General features: G+C 31.0%; 1 protein-coding gene across 4 annotated transcripts in view; it reads right to left on the bottom strand.

The window, feature by feature from the left end:
• Positions 1-22: 22 nt before the first annotated feature.
• The window catches only part of LOC129798846 (elongation of very long chain fatty acids protein 7-like), a 147029-nt gene continuing 130103 nt past the window's right edge, over positions 23-16948 (bottom strand). For all 4 annotated transcript variants that reach the window (XM_055842250.1, XM_055842251.1, XM_055842253.1 and 1 more), the window contains 2 exons: positions 15350-15477; positions 23-5494 (listed from right to left, as the gene is read on the bottom strand). In XM_055842250.1, coding sequence (XP_055698225.1) covers positions 5153-5494; positions 15350-15477 — 470 coding nt within the window. In that variant the 3' untranslated portion in view covers positions 23-5152. The remainder of the gene's footprint in view (positions 5495-15349; positions 15478-16948) is intronic.

Here is a 16948-nt window from a genome sequence, read left to right as displayed (position 1 = left end):
ATACCAAATACAGCCATTGCAGACGATATTTTTTTTAAAAGTTCTTTTATTTTTAGAATACGCACATTCCTCAATAAATTACAATTACAGGAAATTAAGCTTGAATTATGTCACAATGATTCCTTTTATTTAGTGCTTTGTGATCATCTTGGCTTGCCATTTGACCTTTTGCGGTCAATTTAATCAACCTACACGATTATTCATTGTTCTAAAAAAAAAGGTAAATATAACTACAGAAATCATTTACAATTTACAAGTAAGAGACTCCGAGGACAAACTATTTTAATATTCTTAACCTTATCACAACGTAAAACTAAAATGCAGATTTATTTGCCATGAAGATGAACCTTGAATTTCTAAAAGGATAAGGAGTTTTGATTGCTCACTGTTCTAGAGATATTTTATGTTCCTTTTTATTCGTATTCGGAGGAGAAATTGAGGATCGAATTTGAGGTTAAGTTGGGTCTAACTTATTTTAAAAGACAAGGTTTGTAACACAATTAGCTAGATTTTGTTGAAAATTTGTCAAAGGGATGTTCCTTTGCAATTTGACATGTTTTTTTTTTTAATTTGATGAGAAAGAACATTCCTTTGGCGAACCTTTAACAGACATATGACAAGCCTTTTCTTTCTGAGTAATTTAAGGATTAATTTACGCAAAAATTGTATATTGTTTGTTAATTAATTGGAAAATTATCCTAAAAGGAAGTTTTTAATGCTGTTTCCAAAAAGTTTTTCAAATGAAATTCTTTCCAAATTAAATACTAAAATGTTTTGTCAAATTGGCAATGAAACATTTTTTTGACAAATTTTTAACAAACATATCGTTTACACAATTTTTTTTCAGAGAAACCGTGCAATTAGACTGAAATTTGAATTGAAATTTTAATACAATTCTCGAGTAGCGAAATTGTACTACACGAAAAAAAATATTTCGGAAAATTGTTCGTTAATGTTTGTAGACAAACAAGTTCGCAAAAGTTTTCATTTTTTCAGGAAATGAAAATTGCTTGCAGCGTGATCACTTGACGAACATTTTTTTTAATCTTATCACAAACATTTGTCAGTAAATGTTCGTGAACACACAAAAAAATGTTCGTCAAATTTTGTAATTTGTTCAAAAAGTTTGGTCAGACAAACAAAAATATACGAAAACATGACACGAACGATGTTTCTAATAAAGTACAAACTTTTACGAACTTGGTTGTGAGTTATAGGATTTACGAGGATTTTATAAGTCCCGTGCTCTGAAAAAAATGTCTTATTTAACGGACAAATAGATCTTGCTCTAAGGACAAAGGGCAGAAATGTAACCCTTCGCCATAGATAGAACTAGGCCCATTTTGTAGGTATTGGTGTAAGACTTAAAAATTACCGAGACCCAAGTCAAAAAGGACTGTGAATCCTCGTTAAATTAATGTTATCCTTCTGAAAATTCGCAACTTTGACAATTTATTACTCGAAAACGGCTTAACCGATCTTAATGAAATTCGGGTCAAAGTCGATGTATGACTGAAGCTTTAAATAGATATTTTTAGATTTTCCCTCTGACTATTTCATCTGGTAGCACCCAAACAAACTAGCCATGTTTTTAAGCAATCGCACATTACAGGGCAATAAAACGAAAACTTTTTGCATTTAATGTCAAATCACAGGTATTTTCGGAGTCCTTGGTGTATCTTGAACATATGACCCGAAGAAATCTATGGTCCATCACGTCAACTTTTTCAGATATTTTAAAGTAAGGGTTCTTAAGGAATTGGTAGGATTATTTTTATGAAACTTGCTTTTTCTTAAATAACGGCATACCGTAAGTTCTTGGCGCCAAAAGACGTTTTCTCAAGGAATATTTTCCTAAAAGAAACCGTATCCCTATTCTTCCATTTTTCTTGTATCCAGATTGTCTTCAAATATCCTCGAATATTCTTTAATTTCATTAAAAGCATTGCGTCGATTGCATCCTTATTTCGTCTTTAGAGAAATTTTCTCGTTAAAAAAGGAGCTTGGATTGCTGAAGTTCATAGGGTTTTGAAGGTACCGTTACTAAAGAATTTTAACAAAAGGTCCTCAGTATAATTAATTAAAACATTTTTTCTCCGAATCTATTATTTAAATTATTTAAATAACGGTTTCTTTTACAATCCTGCGATCTTTAGAGTTTTTAACTCTTTTTTTCAAGAAGAATATCACTGCATAAGAGACATTTTCCTAGATATAATCCTTTTTTTTATGAATTTGAAGGATGTTAAAAGATTTATAAGGAAGATATGGAAAATTACAGGGAAAATGAAGAGATAAAGATATGGTTTGTTCTAAGAAAATTTTCTTTGAGTCTTTACAAATTATTCTTAAAAACGGCCAATATACGATTAACCATTATTGTATAATGGGAATTTTGCAAAAAAAGCATTATACAATTCTTATATGTTTCATATTCTAGTGCATTTCCTACATACTTTTGGTGTTGGTCCCGGAACAAAAGTTGTTACCTTTGCCAATACCTATTCGATGTTATAAGTTTCATTCGTGACGAAAGGTTGGACCGTTTTGCCCATTGTCCTTTGCCAAAAGGATGTTGTTTACCAGTTTGACAAAACTTTTTTTTAAATATTTTATATGGAAAAACCTCCCTTTGACAAACTTTTCACAAAATCCAGTTGGTCGCCGATTTGACAAAACTTTTGCATATTCTGTATGGAAGAACATCCTTTTTACAAACTTGTCTTGCTAATTTAACAAAACATTTTTTTCAGACTGGAAATCTACAAACATTTACCAACAATTTTACGAAAGATTTTTTTTCTTTTTTTTTACTTTTCTTCTTTTTCTTGAAAAAGACTAGTGGAAAGCGCGCTACCTTTGGACGAATTATACTTCGAACAATTAATTTTTTTTCAAAATGTGTTATAAATGATTTTGGCTCATTATAATATGATATTGTAATAGCTACTCTGAAAAAAAAAAAAAGTTTGTTAAACGAACAAATGGATTTTGTTGAAATTTTGTCAAAAGGATGTTATTTACCAATTTGACAAAACTTTTTCTTGTATTTTATATGGTAAAACACCCTTTTCACAAACTTTTAACAAGATCCAGTTGACCGCCGATTTGACAAAACTTTTCCATATTCTGTATGGAAGAACATCCTTTTTACAAACTTGTCTTGTTAGTTTGACAAAACATTTTTTTTTCAGAGTAGTCCAATACCTCAAATTTTCAGAAAAAAAGCTATGAGTAAAATCCGTAAGGAACACAGAGAAAAAATTGAATTACCCAAAATTTGAGTAGTCCAAAGGTAGCGCGTTTCCCTAAAGTTGGGCCTCACTTATAGCAAATTTTCATTAATTCAGTATGTTTCGGCTGCTTCTACTTTTAAAATAATTTTAGTGTTGCTTAAATAAATTTGATTGAGATCGATTGCGAACATTTTCCTCTGAAGTAGGGGAGAGGATCGACTGGCGTGGACTGCTACCCTGGATATCCTGGGTCCGTGCCCCCGATTGAAAATGAAGCGGTTGAAAATTAACTTCCAATTTAATACAAGAAAATAGTGCTAATAGATATTTATCAGAGAATTTATAAAGTTAAATTGCTTAATTCAAATTATTCTAATTTAATTAATTAATTTTACAATATTTGAAGCAAATTTATGTGGGTCAAGATTAGCTTTTCATCAACTGAGTTCATTTTAAAATCTTAACATGAAATTTCATAGTGCTTTAGGGGAAAGCGCACTACCTTCGGACGAATTAAGCTTCGATCAAACACGTCATTTTTTGCAATATGTTTTCAATTAATTTGACCCATTATAAAATAAGACTTTAAGAGCTAGTTCAATGCCTCAAATTTCCTGAAAAGAACCATGGGTCAAATTCATTAAGAACCTTAAGAACATAGGAAGAAGAGGTAGCAAAGCGTCCGAGGCATTACGAGCTTCTCGAACTCCCAAGAAGGACCTTTGCTTTATATTCATTTTTTTTTAAATTCTTTGGATGCATATAAAATTAATGTCGCTTTAAATTTGTTTAAAAATCATCATAATACCATCTAGAAATTGAAATTAGTTCAAGGAGAGGGTATTTTTAAAAAATCATTATCATTAATAGACCAAACCGGGTGAAAATTGCATCCTTTGAGCTTAAATAATTCAAGATAGCGATTTAACCGATGAAAGATGTCGATAGACGACTGTTTAGCTAGACAAATTTTTAAGAAAAGATAGAAAAATCTAAATTTTAAGATATTTTACGTTTCGTCGTGAAAGCTTTTAGAAATTTCACGAATTAAAATTAAAGAACTTTTTTATAAAATGAAATAGCTTTCAACGCTTTTAATGCTTTTAACATTCTATTCAAAGATTTGATTTCAGAATCAAGATGTAAACAAAGTTTTGAATATTTTTATATCTCTACAAATGCTTTAGAAATAGTCTAAAACATCTTGAGCCTATTTGATTTAAAGTAATATAAGATAATTAATTTAAAAGATGTTGCAAAAACCGATGCAGCTAAAGATATTTTTATTAATTCAAAATTTTCATTTCCCATAAAATTTGGTTGGATTTTCCTTTTTTTCTGAAACCTTTATATTATATAAAAAAATCGATCTATTTTAGTTAAAGTCAACCATAAATGTGTTTTAATATAATGGAGTACCGGAAGGCTTTCAGGCTATTTGTACACATTCTGGCTTCGAACTCGAACGCTGCATATTTTCCCCATATTCCTTTAATAGGAATAGGAGACAAATCTGTAAGTATTATTAGAAACATATCAATTTTATAAAACTGTATTCGGTATGAAAAAAGAAAGAATAACTCGCCAAAAATCATGTCTAAAAATAATATTTATTTAATTATTTTCACTTTAAATAAAAACTCTGTTACAATTCCGCTTAAATATCAGAAAAACAGTGAGCAAACATAGCTCCGGATTTTCCCGTCAAAAAAAAAAGAAAATTAACTATAAAGCTCGCTGGGAAAATCTTTAGCATCAATTCGACTGTTCATCTTCGATCTTGGCCAAAATTTGCAATTAATCCTAATTAGACAGAGAGCTTTTCACAGCGACATTGAAAATCTTTACCCTTACACTAAAGCATAGACGAAGAAATTCTTAAGAAGCAAAGTCCCAAAAGATTGAGGTGCTAATGGTTAGGCCTTCTTCTTGACATCCGGTATGTGACCATTTCTTTTGAGGGTTTCGTAGATGGGTGAAGCTGGTGTAGGGTAGAAATCTTCCTGAAGCTGTGCCTTCCCATTCAACTCAAGCGAGCATTTGCTCACGTCATTGTGATTGAGTTCCTGCTGCCGACGTTTGGCGTCCAGGGCATCCTTGGAGCGGCGTTTTGTGTAGTTTCTGATGTAGAAGGAGCTGAACATGTAGGTGAAGAGGCCAGCATTGATGGTTAGCAGGGCAGCGATGCTTTTGGGGAAATTGCAGTTTGGCTGGAACTGAACTTGGATAGTGTGGCAGAAAACGATGAGGAATTGAATCTGTAAGAAATATCACAGGTTTCATCACAATGGCGGAATGACAAAAATTCTATCTTAATCAGTAAATATTTTTAAAATAATTTCAATAAATATCTTTAAACAGCTAAAGAAATAAGAAGGATAGGGGAGTACGGGGTACTTTTAACCAGCAAATGAAGCTTTTTTTTGCACATTATTTGTGAAAAATTTATAATTGTCCAATGTTTTAATGTTTCATAAGTAGCATCAGGATATTGGCTGTATAAAACCGTGTAGTTCAACGGTCTAAAATCCTTGACTTTTTCTAGAGAGGGTAATGAAAAAAGCATGGCACATTAGCTACATGTACTCCGGCCTGGGTAGATATAGCCACTTTCGGGGTACTAATTGCCACCAGTTTTTCAGACGAAATTTTAAACTGGAGACAGGGTAGACGCTGGTATTACCAAAATGTTCCTAATATCGATCAAGCGATGCTTGTAATATCGACTTCTCTTCCAAATGATGGATAAAAAAAATTATTTTTCTAAATGAACTTTAATTATTATATAATTGTTTGATTATTTTATGTTTCACGATGTCAAATAAAAAAATATCACAATTTTTCCGGTAATATTTGCACAAGAAAAGTTATTTTTAAAAATGTGTTTACAAAATTAGAATAGCAGCCATTCCAAAAATTCACTTTGCTGCCATTTGTCTTAAGCAAATACAGTCAGTTTTGTCAGTGAATTGAACAGTTTGTGCGTTTCTTATCGATACAATTGGTATAGATATTGGAAACCAATTAAGGATTGAAGCTTACATGTGAAGATTTCATAGGTTAGTATGTACTGTTAGTTGAGCATAATAAGAGATTTTCTGTGATCGATAATCTCAAATTTTTATGTATGGAATATCGATCACTTTTTTCTTCAGCAAAAATATGGCAAAAACACCAAAAAAAAAAACGCCTTCAATACCGGGATGATGAAATTGAAAAATCCCTTAAGGATGCCAGGAATAAACTTAGCATTAGAGAGGCAGCTCGGATATACAATGTGCCGTACGGAACACTGTATGGGAAGTTGAAGGGAACCAGTCCGAAAGAAAGACGTATCGGCGCTTCTGCAGTCCTTTGAAGAGAACACGAGGAATCGCTGGAAGCTTGGGTCCTTTCATGGGCTAATGTGGGTCATCCAATCACCAAAGATCAACTTCTCGACAGTAGTGTGCAAATGTTGTGCAGGAAGTTGAAAATTCCAAACAATTTGATGGTGTATTAAATTATTTTGATTGTTCCCTTTAGAAATTAAAGCTAAGTATTTGAATTCAATTCATCTACTATTTTTTTATTTTATCGGAAAATATAGAATAAATATTCACATTTCCTGATGGTATGTGTAAAACCCATTTTTCCTTGATCGATATTACAAGCATCGATTGATCGATAATACCATCAGCTGATCGATACTACATGCAAATGCACTTCGAAAAGTTTTTCGTGTTTTAAACCACTTCGAAATAAATATATCACGAATGTGAGTGGTCGATCTTGTAGAGAACATCTGCAAGATTGACTATAAAAAGTTTTCATTCCAAAAATACGAATATATGATTTTTTGTCTGTTAAAGTTGGTCATTTCTTTAACTGATCGATAATACCCCCGTCTACCCTAACAAATATTGTTTCATTTGATTCATTTGTTCTTTTCGAGACACTTTAATTTTTCTATGATAGAATATTTGCTTATTTTATGTCTATCAGGAAATACAAAGCATAGGGTAAGTGTGCCAAATTCCGGCCAGCTTGCAATTCCGGCCACCTTTTTTGTTCCTCGAATTTTCATGAATTTTTAGTTTTTCATACTTCAGAGATTATACAATGCAAAAGAATAACAAAAAATGTAGCTTCGACAAACGAGATGACGTGAAAAAGACATTTGAAGAATTCCCGAAGGGCAAGGAACTATGAGAATGAAGGTGGCCGAAATAGGGCACCAAAGCTATGTCTACATTTTTTTTTCATTTTAAAATGTATTAAGAACGATTTTAAAGTAAATAAAGACGATAAACTGTCTACAAGGTTCCAAGCAACACTCCTTAAGTAGAAGGAATGAAAAATATCAGTTTCTATTAAATATATTACATTTCAAACTTTAGTTTTTGGCGCTTGCATGCAACTATGCCGAAATTTGGCACACCTACCCTAAGGATCATAAAAAAAATGAATTATCCGAAGCTTGAATCGTTCAAAGGTAGCGTACTTTCCCCTACGAGAAAAAAACCTTATTTCAATGTACCCCAAACTAAAGGTAAACCACTTCCTCCTATTTCGAGATATTTCGTACTACGATTATATCCATTATTGGGTCTTTAAAAATATTTCTTGTAATAACTTCTTGTAAATAAGTTGCTGAAAGGTTGGTTTGAGGTTCTTATTTTTTAGGCAATTTTGATAAGTCTTCATAGATTGAGCATCAAGTCGCCGTGAACTGTTCAATCTCATTAAGTGAAAAATTGGTGGCTCTTTCAGTAATCCAATTTACCTTTATAAGTTTTTAATATTATTTTGGTGGGCCCTTATCTAGGCTTATACGGGCTTCAGACCTAAAACTTAGCCATATGGCTCAACTTCTCTAATATCTTATCAGTCAAGATTTTTTGGAAAATTTTGATTTAGGATTGGATTATTAAGGGCAAGTGACCCATTTTGAAAAATCAATAAAATCGGTTGCTTTTTAAGGTTTTGAGACCTAGGAACTGAACTAAACCTAGTCTAAAGACAGTCTTACATTAATTAGCCGAAACGCACACCAGATAGTCGAACATGTAGTTTATAACCCTGCTGCTATTTCCTTCTTCTCATTTATTTTTATCTTCTTCAAAATGTTTATTCGACGTCTTATTTTTAATTTTGCGAATATGATTTAAGAGGTAGGGGAAAGTCGTCTGCCTTTAAATGCAGCAGCCTTCAAATGTTGCGATTTTTTCGTTGTTCTCAAAAGCATAAATTTAATTCTATTAACTATTAGGTAGCTATCCATCATCCTCACAAATCATCAAAAAATGGAGAGCCTAGCTCCTATTTCCTAGATGCTAGATAAAAAAATGAAAATGAGCTCTAAACTGTAATTTTGATGTTCCACAAATTATGTGATTTTTCATAGTAAAAATCATTTTACAAATAAATCTTCCATTGTGACACATAGAAGGTTAATCAGGCTTAATATTTCTGTTAATACATTTTGGTTCAGATAACACGATTTTTGTGGGTGGCAAAAATTTGCAAATATCACCCTGCAGCAGCCTTTAAATGCTAATGTCGTGTGCCTTTAAATTCTATCTTTCCATATATCGAAACATGTGAAATCGAACTCCTACTTTTCTCTGACGAACGTCATACAAATACTTATAACCTGCTATCTTGCTCCGGCCGGGATGTTTCAAGTTGACAATTTTCAACTTCAATGGCTTTTTCTTCCAAATTTTCATGTGCAAAACAGTGCTTCAGAAAAATGTGAAGAAAAGTTATTGTTTAATGTCTTTTGACTGCAGTGATGATTTTAGTGAGTGCGTTAGGCTTCAATCTAATCATTTATAGCCCATTTAGTTTTATTGATTCAATATTCTCAGTGAAAAAAAAACATTTAAAGGTAGCTGCCTCGCGTTTGAAGGCAGACTATGCCAGCTGCCTTCATACAAATCGACATCACTTTTTTAATTTCCTCAGAAGGAAAAACTGAGGACTTGCGAGTGCTAAATGAGGTAATCATATACGCCGAATGAACAAGAGAATTTTTTGGTGTAGGGTAAATTAAGCTAATTCAAAACCTGCTCCAAATGGAAATTTTTCGCTACTTCAAATGGAAACGTCATTGTTTTCATGATAAATACAGTAATAAATTATTATATTTATATATTTTCTATACCACAGTTTCATTATTTAGTTAATTTTGCTCCAAATAAAGCGAAAATCCATTCATATTCTCAAATTTTGATTTGTTAATTTCTCAGAAAAATTAAAAGTGTACCTTTTTACCATCGAATTTTTCATCGATCGACCATGTTTTCCAATGAAAAACACAATAAGGTGATTGTTGTTTACTCGTTTTGTTTAACATTTATGTCATATTTCTGACTAATTTTAGTTAAATTAAGTGCTAATCTTTATTGTTAACGGTACGTGAAGTTTTCAAATGAAATAATTACCTATTTCGTGAACAAAAAGGGTTTTTCTGAAGTGTCTACAAATGCTTTAATAGGAAACCCTAGAAATATGATTTTTTTTGGAGAGATTTTCTTATTGTTTTAGATGGGAAAGGAGAAAAGACCAGAAATAAGAACAAATCCTGCACTCAGGAGCAACTCAACAAGGTTTTGGAAGCCTTTCGTCGCGGTTTCACTTACACTGTTTGTCTCCAATTAGAAACTTTCCCTTGTCTCCATTTGGATTAATATGTTTCCAATAGAAGCATTTTACGCTCGCGTATATTTCTTGTATGTAAGAAGTTTTCAAATTATATCTAAGGAATTTTCACTAAACAGTCACATTCTAGAAGAGTCAAGGAACAAATTTATGTAATTCTCTTCAGAAAAAATATGAACTTAATATATTGAATCTTCTGTTAAAGTTAAAACGTCTGGAAATGGTTTTGAATTAGGACATTTACCCTAGTAGAAAATAAAATCCATTTTGTGGATTCTTCAGAAAAAAATCTTAAATTTGGAACTCCATTTTTCGTTTTAAGGCAGACGACTTTCCCCTATGGAGCTTTTTTATGTACAGTGTGAGGCAAAATTGTACACTGGTAAAAATGAAAGGGTCAAATTGACCCTTTTCAAAAGGATGGATTGTATTTGACCCTTTGAAAGGTTCACTTTTGTATCTCTTGAAATTTAGTATGCACATTTATCACGAATAATCATGTTTTATTGTAAACTTATTACTGATATCATATTTCTCTCATCTGAGCGAACACCAAAGATCACTTTTTCATTGTTTTTTTATTCGTTTATTCCGGAATTAAATAGATGTCAAAACCGTGACCCTTTCGAAGGGTACCTGGTGACCCTTTCAAAGAGTCAAATATGATCCATCCTTTGGAAAAGGGTCAATTTGACCCTTTTATTTTTACCAGTGTATCAGTTTCACGGTTCTCTTTAAAAAAAAATATTAATATCTCAGGATCTAATTTCGCCTCAAATTTTTTCGTCTTGGAGAGCCTTTTTATAAAACTACAAAATATGCCTTATAAGATTTTTTTTACCAACAGAACTAATATGTCTTTTACAGCCTTTAAAGAAAAGGATGCATTGGTACAATTTTGCCCCTTGTCTGAAACGCAACTTTTTGGTGTAAAATTTTATTTTACAGATTATAATGGTAATAAGGAGTGCAATATTATGACATCCTGTTGTTATAAGCGCATTTTCCATTATCACTTCGTCATCGATCGATCATCTTTGTCTGATCGATCCCTCTGTCTTGGGTATTGCTAATCTTCATTTACCCTGCGCACCATCCTGCTTTTCCTAAACTCTGTTTTAAATTAAAAATCTCGAAAAAAAACTCTAAATATTCTTTTTATTTATTCTTTTACGCATTTTTTGTGCGGTTTCTCTGTTGATGACATCAAGTAACCATGACCCAGGCTCATATTCACAATGTAAACCAGAAAAGTCATTCAACTACCTCCACTTCTTACACACTATTTTGCACCAAAGTCATCCACTCTTGATACTCCTCCTCCTCCAACCCCCCTAACAATGCAACTGGTGAGTCAAAAGAGCAACAAGTTTGGTGAACTTGCAAAATGCATTTCCAAGTTGAAATGCTCCCAGATGAAGATTTTAGATTTTTAGAGCAACCACAATTAAAGGATGAATAATAAGAAATCCCACTAAAATCCCATACAGATAATCAGGGATGTACCGTATTTTACCCATTTTGTTTACTTCATGAATTATTCATCCTAATGTGTTGCCATAAATTATATTGCTGGATTCAGTAGAGATAAAATCTCGTAAAATACTCATTCAAGACCATCCGGGTATTCTTGAAAATATTTGTAGAATTTCCAAATGATGAAACGTTCTACGCGACAACATTAGAATTAATTGATATTTCAACGAGTTTATGTCTCTTTTAGGACTTCTAGAGAAAGACCATAATTCGCAAGATTTTTAACGAGCTTAACTGTTATTGTAGCACAATAAAAAAACGACTTTTTTTTAGCGTCAGGGGTATTTATATTATTTTTGAGTGAGTTTTTTGGCAGGCTTGATTTTTTCTTAGGATTTTACAATCTTTAGAAAATGACGAACGAATCATTTAGGATAATACCTTTTGCAAAATCGATTTTGAGGGAAATAAATTTTATGAATAATTTTAGTAGATGATAAATTCTATTCCTCTTAATTCTGTTATAGACAAGAAGGTAATTTTGAAATATTTTTTGATAAAAAAAGCCTGTCTTATGTATAGAAGAAACTGAAGATTTTTTTGGAATTCTTATAATCTGCTTCGAAATAAAAAAAGACGTTTTATTAAACTCTTCTGTGATATAAAATACCTATAGAAAGCATTAAGTTTTCCTAAAAATCTATAGAACAAGAATCTCTTTACATTCTTTAAAATGCTTTAAATGACAGGATTTCGTGTCTTGATTGTGTTTTATATTTTTTTTTAATAAAAATTCTAGAATGATCTTCTATTTAGTGGACCGAAATACACAATTTTGATGTTATAAAAAGGTTTTAAAATTATGCAAAACTTTTCATAATATTGTTTGTTTGTAACGTCACTGCAAGATGACCTTACATGCTGGTTCCAAAAGTTAGATTTTAAAGGCATTGTATAAATGAGCAGTAAAAAGTTTAAATTGAGCAGTAACAAAAAAATTTGAAACAGTGATATTATCGTCCAAGTTTTGGCAAAGGGAAAATAAAAGGTTTTTCATTCTATATGCAACAATTTTAAATGTTAAATATATAAATTAGACCCATTTTTCTAAAGATTTAAGTTTTTTACTGACCATAATTAAATATTTTACTGCTCAGTTTAATTTTTTTACTGCCTAAGTGAAACATAGGTTACTTCAAATAAATTTATTAAAATTATGGAATAATCTTCGACTATTAAATGAGTAATTTTTTTCTAAATATTTATTGTTCCTAATATCAAATATAATTTAAATTACTGTTGTTTCATCGATACTTAGTATTGCTATCAGTCTTGCTTGGCTGAGGTGAAGTACAAGTAATTTTATTTCGATTTTCAAATAAAATTGTAAAGATTATTAAGGATGGCCTTTAAGAGATTTGTGTTAACAGTTTTATCAGTTATTAGTTCTTTAAATCCAAAATTAAGCATACCAAAATCCATCATATTTTTCGTTCAAAAAATATCGAAAAAGAAAAGGAAACATTTCGATAAACTTGGTGTCCGATATCGCATACAAAACAATATCAATATTTTTGTTAAATAATTTAAAATGTATTAAGACTTATTTTAAAGAAAACAAGGCCGATAAATTATTTTTCAAGATTCAAACATTCCTCATAAAAAGTAAATAACATAAAAAAATTGAACAATCCTGGATACGGGTGATTTTGCTCCCTCTTTGCTTTCCATAAGTTTTTTCTTAAATTCTAGCACTAAAGGGTGATATTTAGATCATTCTAAAATTCTAGAATTAAAGTTAAGCTTACGAAAAGCAGGGGTGCAAAGTAATTTTGGTGTGTATTTGTCCGAAATTAGGCACATTTCTCTAACAACTGTTCAATGTAATTTTCGATCCAAAAAAAATTAATAATCTTGGTCTAGAATGATTCTAATATTGTGATCAATTTTTAGTCTTGTTACGTGATCCATATTTCAATATTAATCCAATATTGATTTAGTATCTTGGTAAAAATTCAAAATAAAAAGAAAATTTGGCAGTATTTAAATAAAACGAAAATCATAAATTGTAAATGCAAGAAAAAGAAATATTCTTGGAAATGTATTTTCTGCTTGTCATAAAGGTCCTCTTGAACAATTTTAAAATGTTTTTTTTTGCAAAAATATAATTTTTACGACTGCAGAAAAAATATCAGTAATTTGATAAAATTGATTAGGAAAAATGAATTGTAAATATGGAAATATGGTCCAAAAATAAATAAATCGTTCTTTGTAAAGGAAAAATGAAGAAACTATAAAGTATCTTGACGTTTTCAGCGTTTTCAGCATTAATTAAAGCGATTTATAATTGTTTATTTTTTTTTATTAACTAAAATGTAATACTCTACCAACTTCTGTTCTGTTAATTACTTATATAATTGTATTATAGCTCTGTAAAATTGCATTATGGATCTATTACGTATCTGATTTTTTACATGTATATTGCTTTTCTCTTTTAATTATTTAAATTATTTAAAGTTACTAAAATCATATTGTTTTTTTTTATTGATCATTCGGTTAATTGTTTGACAAGAACTGTTCATCCCATTTTTATTGTTAAAATTAAATTTTTTAATGAGCCTAAATATTATTTCTCTTGGCGTATAATTTCTGTTTTAGCTTTTCCACGTCGTCGTTTAGCTCTGGAGGTCAAATACCTATGCTAAGATGGCGGTGGACGCTGGCATAGACACCTCTAACTTCTACATTGTAATTTCTGTATGATGGTAATAAACAATGAAAAGCCAAAAGAAGTTTTTTCTGCTTCAACAGACCCTAAAAGCTCTATAAATATATTTTTCTTTTATTGATTATATTTTTTCAAAATTCTAGATTTTTAAAATGATATCAGGATATTATCTCCTAGGGATACTCATAAAAATTATCTGAGTATAAAAATAAACTACACAGAAAAAAATATTTTGTAAAATTGTTCGTCAATATTTGTGAAATCCTATGGAGGACTTACGAAATGCTCGTGAATCGTATAACCCACAAACAAGTTCGTAAAATTTTGTACTTTTTTCACAAACATTGTTCGTAACATGATCACTTGACGAACATTTTTTGTACTTTTACAAACATTTGTTCGTAAATGTTCGTAAACACACAAAAAGAATGTTCGTAAAATTTTGTCTTTTGTTCGTATTTGCTCGTAAGTTTTTGTTTGTCTGGAAAAAATGTTCGTAAAATTTTGTCATTTGTTCGTATTTGTTTGTCCGGCAAAAATGGTCGTAAACACACAAAAAAATGTTCGTAAAATTTTGTCATTTGTTCGTAAGTTTTTGTTTGTCTGGCAAAAATTTACGAACAAAGGACAAAATGTTACGAACATTTTTTGTTTGTTTACGAATATATACGAGAAAATGTTTGTAAAAGTAAAAAAAATGTTCGTGAAATGATCATGTTACGAACAATGTTTGTGAAAAAAGTACAAAATTTTACGAACTTGTTTGTGGGTTATACGATTCACGAGCATTTCGTAACTCCCCAATAGGAATTCACAAACATTTACGAACATTTTTATAATATATTTTTTTCTGTGTAGTAGTATTTGCATAATCGTCATATTCTGGGACGTCATATTCTGGGTTGTTGATAAAAGCGACGTTTTATTGGCGTTCGATAAAAACAAGCGAATGGGTAAACGTTTTTTTGCTTTTAATATACAACTTTTAATATAAAACTGAATGTTAATGCCGGAATTGTTGAGATAGTAATCAGTTTTTTTTGTGTTGTTTTGATATTTATCAATGAAATTGTAAAATTCACGCAAAAGTATCTTAAAACTACATTTCAAGCACCATTAACTCTGCTATAAAAATAAAAGAAAAGCAAAAGAGGACGACTGGATGGAGGATTCTGCGGAATGTTTAGACCTAGATCACCTTGGACTGGTCTTTGCAAAAAAAAAAATAGGAATAAAACAAAATATCTCCAAGATTGATACTTACAATTTGCAGTGTTGTTAAGTATTTCTTCCACCACAGATGTTTCTGAACCTCTGGCCCCATCGCCGCCAGCATGTAGTACATGTACATTATCACATGAATGAAGGAGTTTATGAGCCCCAAGAGGGTTCCTGCATCAAAGAAAAGATCACACTCTTTTTATTCATTTTTTTAAATTTATCAACACTGGAGACAGCAATTAACTACATCTTAATGGTTCGTCTGCAGCATTATTGTGAATCATGCTGCTGAATTTTGATTTCCTCAACATGTATCACACAATAAGATCATAAGATCCAGAAGAGAAAAAAAGCTAAATTTCTGTGATCCTCCTTGAAATTCAACGACAAAGAAAACACTTCCACATGCGATTTTCTCTGGAAATTTCAACATTAAAAGCCTCAAGATGATTTGTCCCTCGTGATGCATCATAAATAACTTTATATAAATCTCAATAATGAAATTTATCTGGTTTTAAACTGAGGAATTTGCATCAATCAAAAAAAGTCTTGCAACACTTCCCAAAGTACATCCATAAATTTAAATATTATTTTTTTCACACTACGATATACACCTCACCGAAATTCAATGAGGTAAATTTATTAAAAAAAATATATGACCTTTTCAATTTCATTTAATTAATTTTTTTAAGCATATTTTTTTCTTAGAGAGATTTTGGTGCGCATCCATAGAAGGTCACTCGCATCGTGTTCTGAATTTCCGCTCGAAAAGATAAAAGAGCTACAGTAGCAGATACAATATTAGGGTCACTGATGAGTCTCAAACACGGGAACTTTATGAATATTTAGTCGATGTAGATGTTGTGATTGTGCACTTTTTAATTCAGTAATTTCTTTACAAAAATCCACATGTATTGTGAATCGAAGATTTTAATGAAATAATTATAAAAACAGAGTGCAAAGTTCACATTGAATGAAAATATGATTTAAGCATTCTTTTTAACGCTCCGAGAAATATTTTACATTACCGGAAAAACAACTAAAATAAAAATAAAGGACTATCACTGTAGTAAAAAATCGCGATACGAAAAAGAAAAAAAATGGCATAAAGCTAGAATCGAACCCGAGACACTTGGCGCAGATTCTTTTGACGCTAGCAATATGATTTCAACTAAATTAAAGATAAAATACAATTACTGTAAAAAATCAAATTAAAAAAGTAAATAAAGCGGCACAAAGCCAGAATCGAACTCAAGACAATTTGCCCAGATTCTTTCATCTTGACCACTGCACCCACTGCACCATTACCGCTGATGCTTATTATGAGCAAGGGGAACAAGATCGTTTCTAGCATTTGATGGTATTAATATGATTTCTACTAAATCAAAGATAAAATGGGACGACTGTATTAAAAAATCAAAATATAAAAAGATTTAAAAAAAATAGCACAAAGCCAGAATCGAACCCGGAACACTTCGTTTAGAGTTTAGATTCTTTTGGCTAGCCCATTTTCCCATCGCTGCTGATGTGTATGAGCGAGATCTTTTCTACCATTTAACGCTATTAAGATGATTTTTTGATTATCGCAAAAGAAATTTGCAGATTTTAAGGAAGGCTCGATCTGTTTAATGATATTAACGAT

The sequence above is a fragment of the Phlebotomus papatasi genome, chromosome 1, assembly GCF_024763615.1.
Source record: "Phlebotomus papatasi isolate M1 chromosome 1, Ppap_2.1, whole genome shotgun sequence".
NCBI lineage: Eukaryota > Metazoa > Arthropoda > Insecta > Diptera > Psychodidae > Phlebotomus > Phlebotomus papatasi.
Note: the sequence above shows the minus strand (reverse complement) of the source record. Positions and strands in the feature narration are given on the sequence as shown.